Source organism: Arctopsyche grandis, chromosome 2, assembly GCF_051622035.1.
Source record: "Arctopsyche grandis isolate Sample6627 chromosome 2, ASM5162203v2, whole genome shotgun sequence".
NCBI lineage: Eukaryota > Metazoa > Arthropoda > Insecta > Trichoptera > Hydropsychidae > Arctopsyche > Arctopsyche grandis.
Window position 1 is genome coordinate 20,431,797 of NC_135356.1, and position 19,483 is coordinate 20,451,279.

Genomic DNA, 19,483 nt, shown 5'->3' on the forward strand with positions numbered 1-19,483 from the left:
TTTAAGAAAATTTTAGTTATATGTACCACCACTGTGTTATAACTAAAATAATCGTCAATTTAAAAAATGTTTCTCGAGTTTCGTACTGAGTGATTTCTACCGGAAAATGACATATAAAAACGTTAATTTATAATTGATAGCAACTTCAATCTTTTAATTATTTAAAAAAACTAAATCATATTTAAAAGCTATTTTAATTTAGTTAAAATGAGATGATTGTGATAAGTTTTGACTTAGAAAACCTCTTTGCAAGCTAGAAATTCGTTGAATATCGATATTCACACTTAAGCATTTACAAAGCCGTTTTTTTCTGTGATATTTACTAATCCTTTCACCGTGGATGACCGCTATAGACGTCACGCTTTAAATGTTAGTAGCGCGTATAGCGTGATTCACTGTTTAAAAAAATATTCCAGTCATGATTCACTTTAAAAAAAAATACTGCAGGTGTCAATTGATATACAAGCCACTTGAATAAATATTACAATCTTTGTATATTTATGGTCGAAAACACAATTTAGAAATCCGCTAAAAAAGTAACCGCAAAAGTTAACGCGAGCAAAGGGCTAAAGGGCAAGGTGTATTTGAATTGATCAGCACCCCGAAAATGTAGCGCAGGACAAAATGAAAAATTCCTGTATATTATATTTTATATCCAATAAAAATTAAAACATACTCTTAATTAGGCTTACGAAATTTCAAAAATTTGTTTTCGATTTTTGTGGTTTTAAAAACCGACAAACCCTAGTAAACTTCTATTGATGAAAATATTAATCAAATGAGACCAAAGAGAACTTAAGCATAATTTTATTTTGTAGTTTTGCTTTGCGCGGCAGTGTCGACCGTTTCACAGTTCTGTATCGTAAAATAATATTTAATATGTACAAATGACTCGAACATTGTATGACTCGAATAATTATTATTACTTTCGAAATTTTGAATTTGGACAATGTTAAATTATATTTAGGGTGTCCACTAGGGATCCCAAGTCTGAATATTCGAATACTTTTTATACGAACTTATCTTTTTATTTTCAATCTACAGCACATTTAGTTCTATTTGATGTTCCGGATAATGGTTCTCTTAAAACTTAAATAATATCTTCAACTTCTTAAAACTACAAATAAATAATTTAAAGCTACTATTCGATATTCGATATTCGAATATATTCCAATATATTCGAATATTTGGGATCCCTAGTGTCCACCTAGGTACAAGCTGGGTCCTCATGCGTGACTTTGCTATGAGGTAGCTACGCCACTGCATCTTTAATAAATCGTCGATTTGCGACACACACAGTCTTACGTCGTCTGTTATGTAAAACGGATATCGTCAATTTATGTTGGCAGCTCGTTGCTAATCCAAAAATGATACTTTATTCAAACTTTATTTCTTTATATATGTATGTAGGTCAAGAAAAAATCAATAAGTTTTTTAAATGTTTGAGAACCGGTGGTAAGCAAAATTTACATTATAATTTTTGCATACTTATTGACATGACTATTTGTTTTCATGATTTTTAAATCAATGTAATCAAATTGAAAACTAAAAATAAAGTAATGCGATTCCCAATAGACTGTTGAATAATAATAGTTGAACATCTCCAGAAAATTTCATTGTATTATTCGTAACGTCTCAAAGGTTACTTGAATTTAAACAAAAATGAAAAAATACTACGTACATACATAATTTCCCTGAAAGAAGGGCGGTAGGTAAAGGGTTAATATATATGTACATATATTGTGATAACGTTACGTTTCGTTTTTATACACGATCTTATTATATAGCGTGAGCATAATTAAATTATACATAATTCATAATGAATATGAATTCTGATAAGAAATAGCGATCGTTGGAATATACAATACGTATGTAATTGCAATATATGTAAGTATCCTAACGTTCAATTATGTATACATATACATATGTATATATTAGATATGTACATATTTATAATAATTGGTCACTAATCAGTTCTACAACACGTATTGATTTTTATTTTTATGCATGTATGTACATCATAGATGAAATGATAGATGTCTGTATTGAAAGTATGCCTAGAAGGGTTACTGTTATGTATGTACATATATCCCAAAAGGTCGGAGGTTTTCTGTGAATTCTATTTCTAATAAATACTGTAATTGATTATCTGTAATACGTTTATTCTGCTTTTCCGAGTTTCTGGACATATCGAATGTGAATTATGTCAGACTGAAATAGTGTTTTCGGAACCGAAATTGAACTTCAACCACTTTCAAATATAATGGCTCATATGTATGTACCTACTACACGTGCTAGTCAAAAATAAATACAATGCTCCGTCTTACAGAAGTGAAAAACATTTGAAACTTGAGCCGGTTCATAAAATTCGGTTGTTTATTGCAAATGCTTCCATAGTCCGTCATATTTATGTGCATTGTTATATTGAGTAGCTACTCGAAAAAGTTTGTGGAAGTTCACATTCTTTTATTTTTCATATGCTCATTACTTGCGAAGGCGGGAAAGGATCACGAGGTCATAAATGATCTTGTAGTGATAAATTTAAAATATTCTCGTTATTCTCGAGAGTATCGATATTCCATTAGCATCAATCTCGCACGTGGTGATCTCGCACACGACAATCGTTGCCTCGAAAATCGCGAATACGGAATATGTTGCACTCGAATTAGCGTGATAGTTCATGAAGATGAGTTTTGATGACTTTGGATGACGTAGGTGTAATCTTCGAATACCAGATATTCCGTGTTCGAGATTTTCGTGATGTGTGCGAGATCGCCGTGTAAAAATTTGTCACCGACCCATATGCATGTGTGTATGTTATAAATCGAATGCATATACACATGTACCTGTGTAAAAGAAACAGCCAGTGGAAATCATCATCCAAAGAATCAGCACGCAATTTATGTAACCGGTGAATGATTGTGACCCTCATCCTTGTAAATAGTGTCACACTGATTAGTTTCATAGATAAGGATCGAACTGTGTGTACATTAATAGCAAGTGTTTATAATTTCAATAATAAGCAATCAAACTAACGAACACATCGATTATTTATTTCAAGATATGCTCTTGAAATGTCGATTCAATTTTGAATAAGTGAAAGTAAGAAGAGGTTAGTAAAAATAAATTATAAGATCTCAGTTGTTTCTCTTTTCCATTTATTTGTAGCAGTTTGAAGTAAACAGGGTGTCTATATATGTGTATGTACATTTAATAGTAATCGGTTAATTGTTGAATTTGGCTCCTAGTGAAACTCTAATTAAATGGTTTCCTCTTAACTTTCCGGTCAACTTGAAAATTTAAGTCGTATCGTTAAGAATTTCAGTAACCAATACTATAAGTTTAAGTTCTATAGGACTAACGGTGTTCAAAAAATCCCCAAAATACACAGACACACACACACACACACACACACACACATTTTTTTCTAGATCATGAAAACGTGATCGATTCCGAGTTCGAATCAGTCAAAATCTCGAGTTCGAATTTTCGCATGATCACAAATTCTTCGTCTATTGTTAAAAACATGTAAAAATGAGCCAATCGTCACATGTTTCGTGAAATTGCGCCTTGCAGGAACAATAATAATGGGGTAAAATCCAATTTGCCATTTGTTATTGTTAAAAATTTGAATCGGAGTCACGTTTCCTTAAACAATAACAGCTTCACGAGCCTGACACATGCGTCATAAAACCGCCCCACGCAACTTTTGGACAAAGGAGACGAAAATAATAAATAATTGGTTGGCGGGGACATCGAGAACATTTTCGCGACCCCTAGACGACCCCATCTGTAACCATCTTACGCAATACTTATGCACGCCGTGACTTTTTATTTACCAAACGTTTCAACCACACAGTGGACGACTTGTGCAACCCCTTAAGCACACTTGCATACATAGCATACATACATCGAGAATTCGTTCGATTCAATCAGTGTACATAATTGTCCGAAATTGCTTCACACATATCAACCAGTGGCGAGATAAGGTGTAGCCCAAGGTGGGTAACGTTCCCACGCGTGAGGGGGCCATTGGGGGACAGGTGAGGCCCCCCTATATCTCGCCATATCTCGACATTCCCACGCTTAGGGGGCCTCCCGTTCGCCCCCACAGACAGTTGCCGACCATTTACGATTCAGCAACCCCCTTTCACGATTCACAACTCCCGCGACTTAAGAATTCTCCCCCCAACCCCCCCCCCCCCCAAATATCTGTATTCGCACGCATTCCTCCAGGAAAACGCTCATGTTCGAATATGATTTGTATAGATGAATGTACAATCTCTATGGATTTATTTTGTGGCCTCGGCGGAAAGATGCATAACTCTTCTTTTTGGTCGTATTTTGATGACAAGCGATATCTCCATAGAAGAGTTGAAGCATGCAACTATACACTTTTTTATCTCACGAAGATGTATATAGTTTATATCACAATAAAATAATTTATAACACACCCATGTATACTAATATGAAAAATCTGCATGCCATAAATAATATTCCGTTAGTCGCACACATTACTAACAAACTAACCAGTAGATTATATGACAGAATCACTAATAACTATAGCCCGGACCCAGAAGGTGCCGCGTATTGTTCAAATGTTGTAAATGCATTGTTAAAGGTTTGCCGAACCTTTTTTACAAAGGATTTACAACAATGAAACAATGAGCGGCCCCTTGGCTATCCTACCTCTACTAATAACCATACTAACACACTTGTGAAGAGTCTCGATGATTACAACATGTCTATACCCTTCAGGTATAAACACAGATTTCCTAAAGACAATCTGCTTTAATATTATGTATAAGATGTATAATGTGAGCATTTATAAGAATTGTAAATAGATTTTTGAGCTATTTTTCCTATTATGCTGAACATTAACATTAGAATAATATAATACTTTGATTACTAACAAAAATAAAATAAAATTGTAAAATAGAAAATGATCAGTAGATCAGTAGCTATTAAATAAAATAGATATAAGATGCATTGTGAACATAATTTAGTAATAATAAAAAGCATTTAAAAATCAAAAATCAATATCAAAATTCGCACTAGTATTTTTTCCCTCGATTAAATCTACGTTTTGTATATGAATTCGATATTGGCCGATAATTGTCGGAAATAATCAACTTAAAATAAAAGCATTGAATTTAGAAAAAAGTTTTTTTTCATTATTTAGATCGATTTGATATTATTAAGATGGAGATTTCTATCCTACATGATTGTTATTGATCAGTTCCGTTATATTTTTCCGCCTGATAATGTTGATTAAAAATTAATTCTTTGTCGATTTTAAAAGAAAGTACATAATATGTATTCATAAATATTTTTATTGGAGATTGATAAAATGCTCCTACAAATTCACATCAAATGAAATTTGATATATTATTATATGTATGTATGTATCATTTAATAGATGCTTATATGTATGTATGTATTATATAATTAAATATGTATGTATACCTATATAGTATGTATTTTTGTAATATTCGGACAAGCCATTGTTTCATTCCAATAATACAGTTGCATTTTGAATTCTATACACGTGTGCGAGCAGTTTGAGACAAAAAATGTTTTGATATAATAACAGATGACTCTGTATATTTTTTTTATTGCAAATTACAAAATGAAAACAATAAATATTTTATTAATATGTATGTATATTATAGTGACCCTCGCTTATGCTCTTAAATAATTTAATGTATTTGATATTGGGGTCAATGATTTTTTCTGTATACTAGATACATATGTAAGTATGTATATATGTACATAATAAATACATATGTACTTACAAGTTGCTACTAATTGCTTTTGAAAATGGAGGTCACTCTAATTTATTCTACAGTATTAGTATTATTTATAGATTATATTTAAAAAGTAAATACTAAACATATAGTATATAAAAGTAAATATTATAATACATATACATGTGTACATATGTGATTCGTTTATAATGTCATTTTTTTTAATAGAACGTGCACTCATTTGAACAAAAACGGAATTGATAAAATATATAGAATTACAATTTCTTAGTATATATGTATAATACAATGCTAGTAATATTTCTATACATGTACATACATATGTAGTGCATAGTTTGAAATTAAATTGACTTTCTGTAATTTTGTTATTTTTCTTTTTAGTTCGTCACAAATTTACTTATATATTTTTTTATTTATTAATATTATACAAATCTATAATCGTCCCTAACAATTTTGAAGTACAGTTGCCAATGTAATATATTGTTTATGTTTGCTATTACATAAATTGATCGAACTTTTTGTTGGTACTATTAAGATATGAATGAACTTCATTACCATTAGGACAAAGTATGGACACTTGGACTAGAACACATATATGTATATATATATACATATATATGTATATATATATACATATATATGTATATATTTTTTTGGTTCTTATGGTGGTTAATGCCGGTGGCGATGCTATTGATAGGATTTCAGTCAAATCTAATGGAGCAAAACACAGCATACTTCATTCGAATTGGAACATTCGACTTCAGTGACTCTGGGTGCTTTGTGACATTGTGATTCTGTCATGCATTCCCCACCTCTAGAGCGGCACGTATTGGACGACAATGGTACTGAAAAATAAAATATCGAAACTTAAATTTTATTGCATATTTTTCAAGCAATTTCAAAACATTTCCTAGAAATTAAATATAGTATGTCAATGATGGCGGTCTCCTTCACGGAAATATCGTGAAAACGCAAATATCGGAAGGCAAAGATCGAAAATCGAAAGATCTTAAGTCGAAAAATAAAAAAAGGGTGCATGGTAAACGGTACTATGTATATATATATATATATATATATATATATATATAGGATCCGGATGTGAAGGATTCCAAGTGAAACGCGCAGATTAAGTCAGAACTATTTATTGTACACGCTCTTCGGGCTTGTCCTCCAACAAGTGACCATAACAACACGCATCCGGTCTTTCCCAGGCATACCACACACACTCTATCTCGGCTCGTTTAAAAATCAATTCTACATTCGGTCATTCCTGACTGTCATTCGCCCTCGGATGACATTCTTCGTCTTTTATATTTTTACAGCATTTCATCTCACATTCTTTTACATTTCATCTTCTACTCTATACAATGTATCATCTTACATTCTTTTAAAACATTTCCTCTATCATCCTCAACAATGTTTCATCTCACATTCTTTTACATTTCATTTTCCACTCTATACAATGTATCATCTTACATTCTTTTAAAACATTTCCTCTATCATCCTCAACAATGTTTAATCTTCCATTCCATAAAATCATCTTATATTCTCCTAAACATGCTTTCAATTGTCACAATTACAATTTAAATCACAATTACAATCATCATCACAATTACAATCATCATCACAACTACATTTCAATACACTTATACATCAATCATTTCACAATTTACATAACAATTACAATTATAACAAATTAATCGTTACACATTTCACTACAAATCAATTTTTTCATTTCAACACAATTCAATCTTCAATAAAGTTACACATAACAACTAAAGTTACACATAAATCATCACAATTACAATTTAAAATTATGTCAAGCAATACAAAACATTAAAATCAATACCTTTACAATGACAAGTTAAATCTTTACATCGGAAACAATCACATTTTATAACATTACTAGAATTAGCAATAAAACATTAAAATCAATACCTTTACAATGACAGGTTAAATCTTTACACCGGAAACAATCACATTTTAAAACATTACTAGAATTAGCAATAAACATTAAAATCAATACCTTTACTATGACAGGTTAAATCTTTACATCGGAAACAATCACATTTCAAAACATTACTAGAATTAGCAATAAAACATTAAAATCAATACCTTTACAATGACAGGTTAAATCTTTACATCGGAAACAATCACATTTTAAAACATTACTAGAATTAGCAATAAACATTAAAATCAATACCTTTACTATGACAGGTTAAATCTTTACATCGGAAACAATCACATTTCAAAACATTACTAGAATTAGCAATAAAACATTAAAATCAATACCTTTACAATGACAGGTTAAATCTTTACATCGGAAACAATCACATTTTAAATTATTACTAGAATTACATTTCAATACAGTTATCTTATATTCTTCTAAGCATGTAACCAAATTAAAACATGATTCAATATACAAAGCACTTCCCAAAAATACTAGAATAAGCAATAAAACATTACACTTTTCAATCATCAAATTACAAGTAAGGCTTAACTAAAAACCCTCCAGGCATTTCACTTATTCTCTAATTCACAAACGCACACTTCACTTCCATCGGTGCAACTTAAATTCTATCCAATGCCCTCGGCGATTCTCTGTGACTGTCCGAGGAATCTGCCGTCACCCCACAGATATTCTGCTAGTAATTTACCATAAATGAAGTCAACACATATTGGTTCTAGCTCACTGATACATCCAGTAAGTCTTTTCTCAATCCATGGTTCTATTTTCTTTTCCATTGAATTAACATCAATCCGACTACGACCAAGCTTGAAAGTGAATACAGTGTCCTTCGGTGTTGAAATTTTGACTGGGTCTCTTAATCCTTCTTGTGATTTAGCCATATCTTTCTCTTTGTCTTTATGTTTCTCCTCTTCTTTATTCTCATCTTCAGAATTCTTCAAATGACTATAATCCTTAGATCCTTTTCTAAATTGATCATCGGGTGGTTGATCTGTATTTGAAGACGGTATGTCTCCGTAGTCCCAAAGTCTTCCTCTTTGCAAACCATCACCGTCCATACTTCCATCAGCCAGGTTCACACCTCCATCAGCCATGTTCGCATCGTCCTCTTCATCATTGGAAACAATGAGTTTTTGAGCAGACATCTCTCGTGAAGCCCGTTGCTGCAAAGGTCTTTTTCTGTGCAAACCATCACTGTTCACACTTACATCAGCCATGTTTACATCTCCATCAGCCATGTTCGCATCGTCCTCTTCATTATTGGAAACAATGAGTTCTCTTTGAGCAGACATCTCTCGTGAAGCCCGTTGCTGCAAAGGTCTTTTTCTGTGCAAACCATCACTGTTCACACTTACATCGGCCATGTTTACATCTCCATCAGCCATGTTCGCCTCGTCCTCTTGTGTTAGAATACTGACTGGTTCTCTTATTTCTTCTTGTATTGGAATACTGACTGGTTCTCTTATTTCTTCTTGTATTGTCAAGACAGTCTTTGTTTTGGTGCTGTTACATTGAGCTGATATGTGCCCAAACTCGTTACAATTGAAACAACGAGTTCCTCTCGTCTTAAACCTACAGTCGGCTGCTAAATGACCACGTCCACCACAATTGTAGCATCGTGAACTCAGTCTTTCTCGGTTTTCACGGTTTCTCACGGATCCCGTCACCCTGGGTTCGTCGTCTGGTGTTTCACCGGCCCCACTTGAATCGGAGTCAATGGGCCCTGCTTGTGCAAGCATTTCTCGTTCTTCAAAGACGAGCTCTTCGTCATCCCACTGGAACTCTTCTATCAGTTTCTGCTTAAGGATAGTCCATGATGTAATTATCCCTTCTGAATCCAGGAACATTCTCGCTGTTCCTACGCAATATATTCTCCCGTAGACCAGTTGCTCCAGGGGCGTCCAGTGGAAGAACTTCGCAAATTCTTCCATGCGCACAATCCACTGGCTGATTGGCACACCGCCGATCCCCTTAAACCGTGGCGCGTATGTCTCGAATTTGTCTCTGTCAAAATATGGCACTTCGTCTTCTTCTTCCTCTTCATCGTCGTCGTCATCATCTTCGTCTAAGTCCGCGAACCTCTGCATCTCCACGACAGTTAGCCGACGTAAAACTGACGCTGACATTGGCGCTATCGTCTTGGATATCATCATCGTCGTGTGGCGTGTTCGCTGACGTGACGTCACCGACGTCACGGGCTTCCGCATTCTCGTCATCGCGCGCGCGTCCTAACCTCAACTGTCAAAACTCCGCGTCGTCGTCTGACCGCTTCTGGCTGTCACTCGAAATGTCTTCAGGCATCCCGGACAAAGCCCCCAAATATAGGATCCGGATGTGAAGGATTCCAAGTGAAACGCGCAGATTAAGTCAGAACTATTTATTGTACACGCTCTTCGGGCTTGTCCTCCAACAAGTGACCATAACAACACGCATCCGGTCTTTCCCAGGCATACCACACACACTCTATCTCGGCTCGTTTAAAAATCAATTCTACATATATATATATATATATATATATATATATTATATATGAGTGGCATGCGGTGAGATTATCTCTCTTTTTGTCATACAGCCTTGTTTAATGTGCGCGCGCAGAATACGGGAGGAAAAGCCTGTTCCTCTTGTTCCTGTTGTATCCTGCTCGCGCAAATTAAGTGAATATGTACGACGGGGGTGGAGAGACCCTTTTTTTGATCTTTTGACGTAAGATCTTCCGATTTTCGATCTTTGCCTTCCGATATTTGCGTTTTCGGGCGTTTCACTTTGAAAAACCCGAAAACGCAAAAAAAAGTTGAATGGGTCAACGACATGTCGTCAACGTCTATAAACCTCTTCCAAAAAGTCGGGGTGTTACAGGGGTGTTAAAAGCTACAGGTTTGTCGTATTTTACATTTGTAGGGCTACGGGGTTATCGAGCGTTTTGTATGGCACGTGGAAAAATTTCTTTAACACGTGAATTGTTTTATATAATTTTTTTTCCTCGAAACGTAAAACATTAATGATTTTTCTTTAAATATTTTCTTTAATGGCGCGCTTTGAATAATGTACCATATGTATAAATTAGTAAAATGTCACATAGGAAAACAATTTATCAAAGAATTATAAACTCTGGGCAAATATATTAATAGATTTAATAAAGAAAAATGCAAAAATGGGTACACATGCTCTTGAAAAAAAGTCACATTTTAATTAATGTTAAATTAAAATAAAATTTCACATAGAGGTAGATATTTTGGTAATGAAATAAATTAATCCGAAGAGAGAAGGCGAGTATTTATTATAAAAAAAAACATTCTACTTTCGGAAAACTCATACGTACAGTCGTCATATTTCTGAAAAACTGAATTACATAATGAAGTAAAACCTCTTTTTTTACTTTATATGTATATATATGTATATGCATATATTTTCGCCACCACTAATATAGGCAGTGGTGTTATTCAATTACTGTAACGATGAATTTCCAATTTTTCCAATACATACCTATATATTGTAGTTACCAAAGACTTGTCCTATTATGCATATTTAAATAAAACTGGTACTATGGACGAGTATGTAGTATATATGTATAAGAATACATGAAATGAAATTAAAATTTGTAATAAATTATATACCATTATAATAATATTTAAATATCCCGGGCAACTTGATTGACATATCGATTAGGGCTGTGTAGTGTGTTCTGAAATGTCAGTGGTAATCAGGTAAACATTCAAGATATTGATCACCATTGAAATTCCAGAACATATTTATTCTATAAGCAAAACATTTAAAAAAAAAAGATATCCGAATTTTTTTGATTTTGAACAAAGAGTTTCCGGAAACTCACAGGATGACGAAATTGGATACAGGCATCATTTCCTGCAGTCACTCGAGTAATCAATGTTAACAATTGCTATCAATCGGAAGGTTGGAAAATACTTCCAGCTAACCATCCCCGACAGGCCAAAACTGATGTCAACTGTTTACTTGACCTGCGAATGTGGAGCATCTCGCTAATTTTGAACGACCACAAGGACGCTACTATTCATCCGGTCACTTTATTGTTGTCATTGTTGTTGTATTTTAGAGTTGCATAACGCCAAATCGATTTAGCCTCAACCTTTGCTTTGCCAGCAATTGGTGGCACGTGGTGGACAAACGTTGGAGCACAGGTCAAGGCGCGACTGCATCAACGATACATTTTTTTCAAACCCATTGTAGAGCAGGGTTGTTAATCTTTTATTGTTTAAGTGAGACAATATACGAACAATTTTGAACTCCAAAATATTGTAATAATCGATGTGCTTTTTTAAATATTGCATGGTGAAATTATTAGCAATTATTTTGGGAAAAAAATTAGAGATGATATTTATATAAGACGTATTTATCACAAAATGTTATACATTGTGAATTTTTATAAAAATAAAAATGTAATTTTTCCCTATTTATATTGTATAAAAATAACATGGTTGTGGTTGTGCAAGAATTTCGTATGTACGTATTTATTATATATGTATATCGGAGCTCAATTCGATTGTAAATTCGTTTGTATATAAAAGCCTCTTTCTTATTGGGCGTTTAAAATAAAATAAAATGAATAAATAAATATGTGTGTGTATCCATATAAAGAGCCGGCTCAGACGTCAGCTGTTCAAAATTTAATCCTAAACCGGGTTTGGAAGATTTTTCAATGAAAAATGGGATTTAAGGAAGAAAAAAGAAAAATCCTCCATATTTTCTTTTACCATTAAATCTTGTCCATATCACTAAATTTATTTCAGGCTGTCGTGATGTATTTCCATAAGATGGGATTTGATGGTTTTATTTTTCTTATAGGTTTCATGATTATTTAATTTTCAGCTAATTATAAATTGCTTTACCCTTTTCGTAAGTTGACTGTTGACTGGTTTATTGACATTGACAATCTTCAATTTAGTTTATTTTGCCAAAGGAACGCGCTAATGGCTTCCCGAGGCCCCGAAGAACCTCTGAGCGGCTCTGTCGATATGGATATATGTATGTACATATATATAAATGGACTTTTAATTTAAACAAGTAAAATTAAAAATTAGCGAATTTCATAAAATATTGTAAAAAATGGGTAATTTTTCCCCCGGTCTACTGTTTACATTCTTGAGATATTCTATTCTACTTCGTTTACTTAACCCTAGTTACATACGTATTATTATGTGTATGCATATAATGCATACGTGTTATCTTATTGAAGTCGAATTGAATATACGATATTTACGTATGCATTAATCGTTTATTAGAGAAAAACAGCAATATATGTAAATTAACATTAAATATCACACGAATTCATCTCTAAAATATAAATATGTACTATGATTACAATGTCTGAGATCTCGTTGAAATATATTTTTAGCTTATTTTACATACTTACATCGCAATAAAAAATAAAATCATCCATCTCATCCCACTCATCCACCTAATCCCACACGTTTACCTTGTTTCATCCACCCATCCCCCAAGTGACCTTACTTGCACCTTTCTACTACTAGTCCATCTATCGTCTTTTTTTCTAACTACATGGCTCGCTCATTGCCACTTCAATCTCTTTACTCTTTCCATTATATCAACTACATGTACATACTATATATCTGGATCTTAATGTACTTATGAAGTACCTATGTAATATTGTCACTTGATGAAAAATATGACACGTACATACGTACCAGTGGCGTACCGTGGAAATCTCACTGTTTTTTATTGCACTGCTTCACTTACGTGTGCATGAGCAGGATACAAGGGGACTCGGTATGACGTTACTTATTTCCCTTGTATCCTGCTCGGGCACACAAAAGCAAAATTCTTGTAAATGATGGTTTTATAAAATTTAATACAATGAGTGGGTTAATTTAACCTTGAACTATGAAGTTTGACTTTCTTTCAAATGATTGAAAGAAAGGCTTTTAAATTGATAAATTCATTGCTAATAATATCAGATTTTTAATTCGCGGTGAGCTTAATTTGAAAATCGGCTCTTTCCAGTAGATTGTTTACAAAATAAAAAAAACCCCATATCTTTGAATATTCGTTTAACTGTTCGAATCTAAGTTTTTTTTTAGGAATATATGTAACTGAACGTGATCAGTTAGAATCTTCCAGCGATGTATTGAAGCTGAAAATAGTATTATAAACAATATTTGGAGAATATCGAAAAAAGTTTGTGATGTTAAAGAAGATTTCGCAGCGTCGTATTCGCGATTTTCGTAGCGACGATTGTCGTGTGCGCGATCGCAAGGTGCGAAATAATCCGATTACCATTCGATACATACCGACATAAAGAAAATAATAAAAATGATTTTGGAGTCGGTTGATTTTTTACGACTCCGATTCCAACTCTGACTCCGCTTAAAATGCTGCGATTCCGCGACTACCGACTTCGATTCAACATCCCTGAATTAATGTTTATTTAAAATCCAAACAAGCGTTACGAGGAGGGGTGCCATTCGTCTTACTTTCCATGAAAATATCAATATCCTCCTTTTAATTGAATTTGAATTCATATGTATTAAATGAGAAAATGGTTTGATATTTTGATATTTTACTTAATAGACGTATTCGAAAATAGTGAATAAAGAATCTATATATGTATGTGTGTTTTTCTGCCTGTCCGTCTGTCTATCTGTCTGTTTCGTAAATGCCCTTCAATAACATTGATTTTATTTTTTTAATCTATATACATACATATATGTAAAATTGCATGCTTGACTGACTGTCTGTCTGTCTCGTATCCTACTCAACTACTCGAGCGATTACGGTGGAAATTTCAGGATTTGTTGTATGCATGTCCGAGAAACTTATTGTGAAAAAAAAACGGGAAAAAAACCTCATAATAATAATATTCGTAATTACGATTTTACCAACGCGAATGTTTGAAGCGCCATTGTGTAGTCAAGGAAGTGTGTTCGTTGGTGACCACGTTACCAGTTGGTTTATGACGACACGGCTTTGAAGAGACATTAGTTCACTTGAACCATCACTTGAAATGGGAACGGGAACAGGAATTGCATGCCTTATTCTGACATTGAAACGCTTGCCGGGTTCAACTAGTAGATATAAATAAATAATGGGGTAGCAATAATAGTAGCATGTTTGCCCCGGGCGCAAACTAGCCTAGCTACGGCTCTGGGATATGGGATACGTCTTACTTCCATAACAGCACTCCACCCCCATGTTTTGCTGTTCCGGACAGAGTCCTTTGATTGCAGTCAGCGATCCAGCTGGGCAGTCGTCCTTCATTGTGCAAATTCCTCCTTGGTAAGCGCACTCCTTCTCATTGCGAATCAATTGCTCCGACCTTTCGGCAGCTGCAAAATTAAATTGACGTGTAATTTATCATCAAAATCTAAAAGTTCCTTTTTGCACACACTCGTCAGCGTTACATCAACACGCTCTCTGCGAATTTGCAAAACGTTTCAAGGTCGCCACTTTCGCGAGCGAACTCTCGCATTATTTATTTTTGTGGGCCGCCCGTTCGTTCGTTCGTATGTAGTAAACGTTTGCCTAGTTACGCGTTCGCTGGACGCTTTCACTCGCGTCATATTATGTGCATTATCAGGGATTTTGCACTTTGTTTTAAAATGTGCACTCGCTTTTGAATGGTGTCCAACATTTTTATCGTCCCCATTGTAGTGGAGTATCAAATGCTTGCCTTTAAGGCCTTCTGGACACGACGTAAAGGAGCAATCATTGATTAGTGTTTACAATAAAATGACCCTAATTATACCAAGAATTTCGGAGCTCAAAAGTAGGGAACGCTTAAACAAAAAATTCTTAAAAAGTTTCCACTAAATAGATCGACATCGGGAAATTCGTCTAGTACATATTTGGGGCAATTTTAATTTGTTTTTATTAAAAGTTTATGGGTTGACCGTTGTGTGTACTTGATTTTGTAGAACTTTATTAAATAAAAAAAAATATATAAACGTAAGTATTTTTTTCTTAATGTAAGCTTTTGTAAATATACATCAATATGACTTTATATTTATTTATACAAATTATAATAAATCTGTATTAAAGTTAGGTTTTGCAAGGTAAATATGTAATAATTAATTTTATTGCAATTGAACAAGCTAATTTGTTGCGAGTATTGATGTTTCCTTTCGTTGCTTTCGCACGATTATTTGTTATATCGATAGAATGCGTGTAATTTCTTATACTGTGCTACATATATTGTATTGTAATAATCATTATTCGGATACCAAAAAGTATTTGAATTTGATTTTTTGTATATTTGTGGACAAGTTTTATTTATGTAACTTTATTTTGCTTTTTACGCAATCTTTATCTGTATATTTGTCTGCGTGGAGTATTCTAAATTTCTCGTAGTACGCATGTAAGTATGAAAACGAGTCATAGAAGATCATAGAAGGAAATGGAGCAAATTACGTCATAATCCTAACCGAACTCTCAATGAAAACTTCTCGATTGATTAATTTACACTTGATGTTTCACACGGTGGTATAGTTTTCGATAATTCGAGTTGTGTTTATGTGCATTCATATATGTATGTACATATGTATTATATATTTACATGTAACAAATGTAGATGAAAAAAAATACGCCATATACATATACATATATTGTCATTAGTTTTAAATAATTAATAAATTTTGTTTTTGCATTTTAAAAAAGCGATAAAAATCCATACTATATAAAATTACATTCAAGTATCTGAATGTAAGTGAAAACAAGCAACACAGTGGCAATAACTTGGCAATAAATTTTGAAAATGGAAAATCGTAACTTGTATAAATACGAAAAATAAAACAATATGTTACTAACCATTGAAAATCACGCTTGCAATAATGTTATACATATGTAAAAAACAGCTTTATGTTGTCATAAATAATTAACATATTTACATAAGCATAAATTATTAGAAATATCATTTTATCGTCTATTATAATAGGGCACATTCATAACAAAACATAAATAAACATCAAAAGTGTGCAATGAATAATGATAATCGCATGATCATTATTATGAAAATATTATACATATACATATATGTATATATATACATATATGTACAGCAAATTGTAAATATATTTGTACTAAATATGTATGTATGTATGTACATATATAACAATGTAAATAGCCGATGTGGGTTAATGCATTTTTTTTTTGATGAAATTATTATCTAAAAAATTAGTTCAATGGCAAAAGGAAACATAATGAAAACGCTTGCAATATATATTTGTTATAGTATACATACATTTTTATGTGTGTGTGTGTGTGTGTGTGTGTGTGTGTGTGTGTGTGTGTGTGTGTGTGTGTGTGTGTGTATATTTCGGTCATGAAACCTTTTCGTTTCGATTTCAGATTTTTTGAGATTAAAGCGGTTTGCTTGTATTTAACCGTATAAAATTTTCACATTTGAGATATTTTACCATTTGAAATATGATAAATAAACATTCTAATTTAGCGATGCGTTTTGCAGGAAATTTAAGCCGAAGATATTTTATTACGTTATAACTATATGATAATGCATTCAATTAAGATAAAGCTTTGACTATTTTCTATGATAAGTAAGTAATTTAAAATAAAAAATTCTATCGATTTCTTTCAAATGAAAACGAATTGTTCTAAAGTAAAATCATAAAGTTTGTTCATTATCAGTGGATGCGAAATTTAAATATTACAATATATAATTTAATAATTTATGAAAGGGCCAGTGCGATTTAATTTTTAATTAATTGAGATTAAACAAACAATTTTAATTTTAATGCCATACGTATTTCATAAAAAAAATATAGTTGAATATTATTTAATTTTATATTTATTTATGCTTTGATGAATATCTAAATTAAAGAAAATTGTATTTCTAGCATTTGAAAATTGACAATTAATGTTTACTTTTTTTTAAAATTTTAAAATTTAAAATTGACAATTAAATTATTTGCATGCATATATAAAATCTGCCAAAATGTATTTTTTTAGACTGAATATTTTAACATGCCCTTTAGAAGCAATAACATATACATATAATTGCTTCTAAAGTTATAATTAAAACATATAAATAATATATATACATATATTATTTATATGTTTTAATTTAAAAATCAAACACTTACGAGTATTATCCTGTGAATTTGCTCCGCAAGCTAGACACAGGAAGACGATAGTGATGCCAAAGTATACACGCTCAAATGCCATAGTTGTTTATTTGTTTACGTTTTAAGCTATTTATTATTTTATAGTTGTGGATTATTATTATACTATTTGTTAGTTTATTTATTACAATCAAAAAAATTTCGACTGCAGAAGAATAACAAAGAGTCTTGTTGGAGTTGCAAAGTTGTTGTTCGACTGTCAAGTATTTAATGAACTATTCGAGTCACACGTGAACAGTATTTATACCTTGTCATTATTGCATACGATGCGGACGTCCAGGGCTTCTCAACCCACAATATGTTCGTGGCGCAATATAATAACGAAAAAAGTTGCGCAACCGCGATCCCATTTCGTACAATGATATTGTAATTGAGAGGAGATGCACGGAGCAAGGTCATAAGTGGCATACATTTACTGAGAATTCTAATAGACCTAATTAAACAGAATATGTATTAAGATCATGAGTTTTACATTTTACAAGTCGAAATTCGGATGCTAAAAATAAACGGTCAGCTATCCATTTGAGATAAACTTCATATAATTCGCAATGATGAAAGAAATGGATGTCAATCATATTGAAAATCATTCCAATGATTCGAAAATGGAAATGTAATGGTGAAGTTCCATCACTTCATTCTTCCCTAGCACTTTTTAGTATAACCTTTTCTCATATGTACCTACACATGTCTTGTATAAACTATGGAAGAGTAGCTTTTGCAATTCGTTTTATTTCCTTCTGAAGTGAAATACATAATAAGATTACAAAATGTTGTGCGAGTTGCTATTTAATTTTTTAATAAGATAATCGATTTTTTTAATTTAATTTTAGCGAAAAAACTGGGGTATAAGATTTGTTTTCAAAATAAATAAAAAGCGTACAAAACGCAAACATATCTAATATAGTCTACGATGTGATTTATTATTATTGACTTTGAATTTCACAGAAAAAAATGTACTTTGGTATACATACACATGTATACGGAATGAAAATTAGTAAACTTTATGTACATATGTATGTATGTATGTATTGTATATATGTACATATGTAGTAGCAATTGATGAAGTTTTTTGATCATGCGAAAATTTGACTGATTTGAACTGAGAATCGATCACTGATCACGTATCCATGGTTATAAAAAATGTGTGTGTGTTTGTGTATTTTTTTATGTTCATTTGTCGCATATCCAATTTTTTGATATTAAAATAAAATATGCTTACTTATGTACATACATATGTATGTAGAAAGGCTTTCTCGCAAATTCGTTGTATATTGAATTAGTTGATTGTATCAGTTTGTTCATAGATGGTGCTATTGTATTGTAGTTTAATTTTATTATAATATTTAGTACTAAGGTACAAAAGTTTAACTATAGGTGTCGCCTTGGAGCAACCTGTAATTTTTTTCTATCCTCCTTCTGGTGCCATCTTATCAATCTCTGATAAATCATCACCAATAATGTTTCTTTTCTTCAGGTCATGTACAGGCACTATTCCATCTCCAAGTGAATTGGTCTTCTGAATCAGACTGATATTAAGACTACTAACTCGTGAGGCTTTTTCTTTGGTGAGTTGTATCTAACAACTGTATGGCTTCTAAATACATATGTGTTTGACGGACATTTGA

The 19,483-nt window shown here is 32.5% G+C and overlaps 2 protein-coding genes across 3 annotated transcripts; both read right to left on the minus strand.

Annotated features, from left to right (window-relative positions):
- Positions 1-6,420: 6,420 nt before the first annotated feature.
- On the minus strand, positions 6,421-18,057 carry LOC143922704 (U-scoloptoxin(19)-Tl1a). Its single transcript, XM_077446034.1, has 3 exons — positions 17,820-18,057; positions 14,892-15,050; positions 6,421-6,610 (listed from the first exon to the last, which is right to left on the minus strand). The coding sequence occupies exons 1-3, from the start codon at positions 17,899-17,901 to the stop codon at positions 6,477-6,479; spliced, it is 375 nt and encodes a 124-aa protein (XP_077302160.1). The 5' UTR covers positions 17,902-18,057; the 3' UTR covers positions 6,421-6,476.
- Positions 6,894-10,155, minus strand: LOC143922497 (uncharacterized). Of its 2 annotated transcripts, none has more exons than XM_077445747.1 (2): positions 7,242-10,155; positions 6,894-7,198 (listed from the first exon to the last, which is right to left on the minus strand). In XM_077445747.1, exon 1 carries the CDS (start codon positions 9,948-9,950, stop codon positions 8,343-8,345), a length of 1,608 nt encoding a protein of 535 aa, XP_077301873.1. In that variant the 5' UTR covers positions 9,951-10,155; the 3' UTR covers positions 6,894-7,198; positions 7,242-8,342. The 2 variants fall into 2 exon arrangements, with proteins under 2 accessions (XP_077301873.1, XP_077301874.1); XM_077445748.1 differs by having other exon boundaries at positions 6,894-7,125; positions 7,220-10,149.
- Positions 18,058-19,483: the final 1,426 nt, after the last annotated feature.

Bases quoted from the DNA above. Each gene is read 5' to 3' on its own strand.
- LOC143922497 (XM_077445747.1), bottom strand. From the start codon at position 9,950: ATGACGAGAATGCGGAAGCCCGTGACGTCGGTGACGTCACGTCAGCGA.
- LOC143922704 (XM_077446034.1), bottom strand. From the start codon at position 17,901: ATGGCATTTGAGCGTGTATACTTTGGCATCACTATCGTCTTCCTGTGT. The intron at 15,051-17,819 runs GTAAGTGTTTGA...TTAATTTTGCAG, and splicing joins AAATTCACAGGATAATACTC to CTGCCGAAAGGTCGGAGCAA. The intron at 6,611-14,891 runs GTAAGACGTATC...TTTATTTTTCAG, and splicing joins GGTGGAGTGCTGTTATGGAA to TACCATTGTCGTCCAATACG.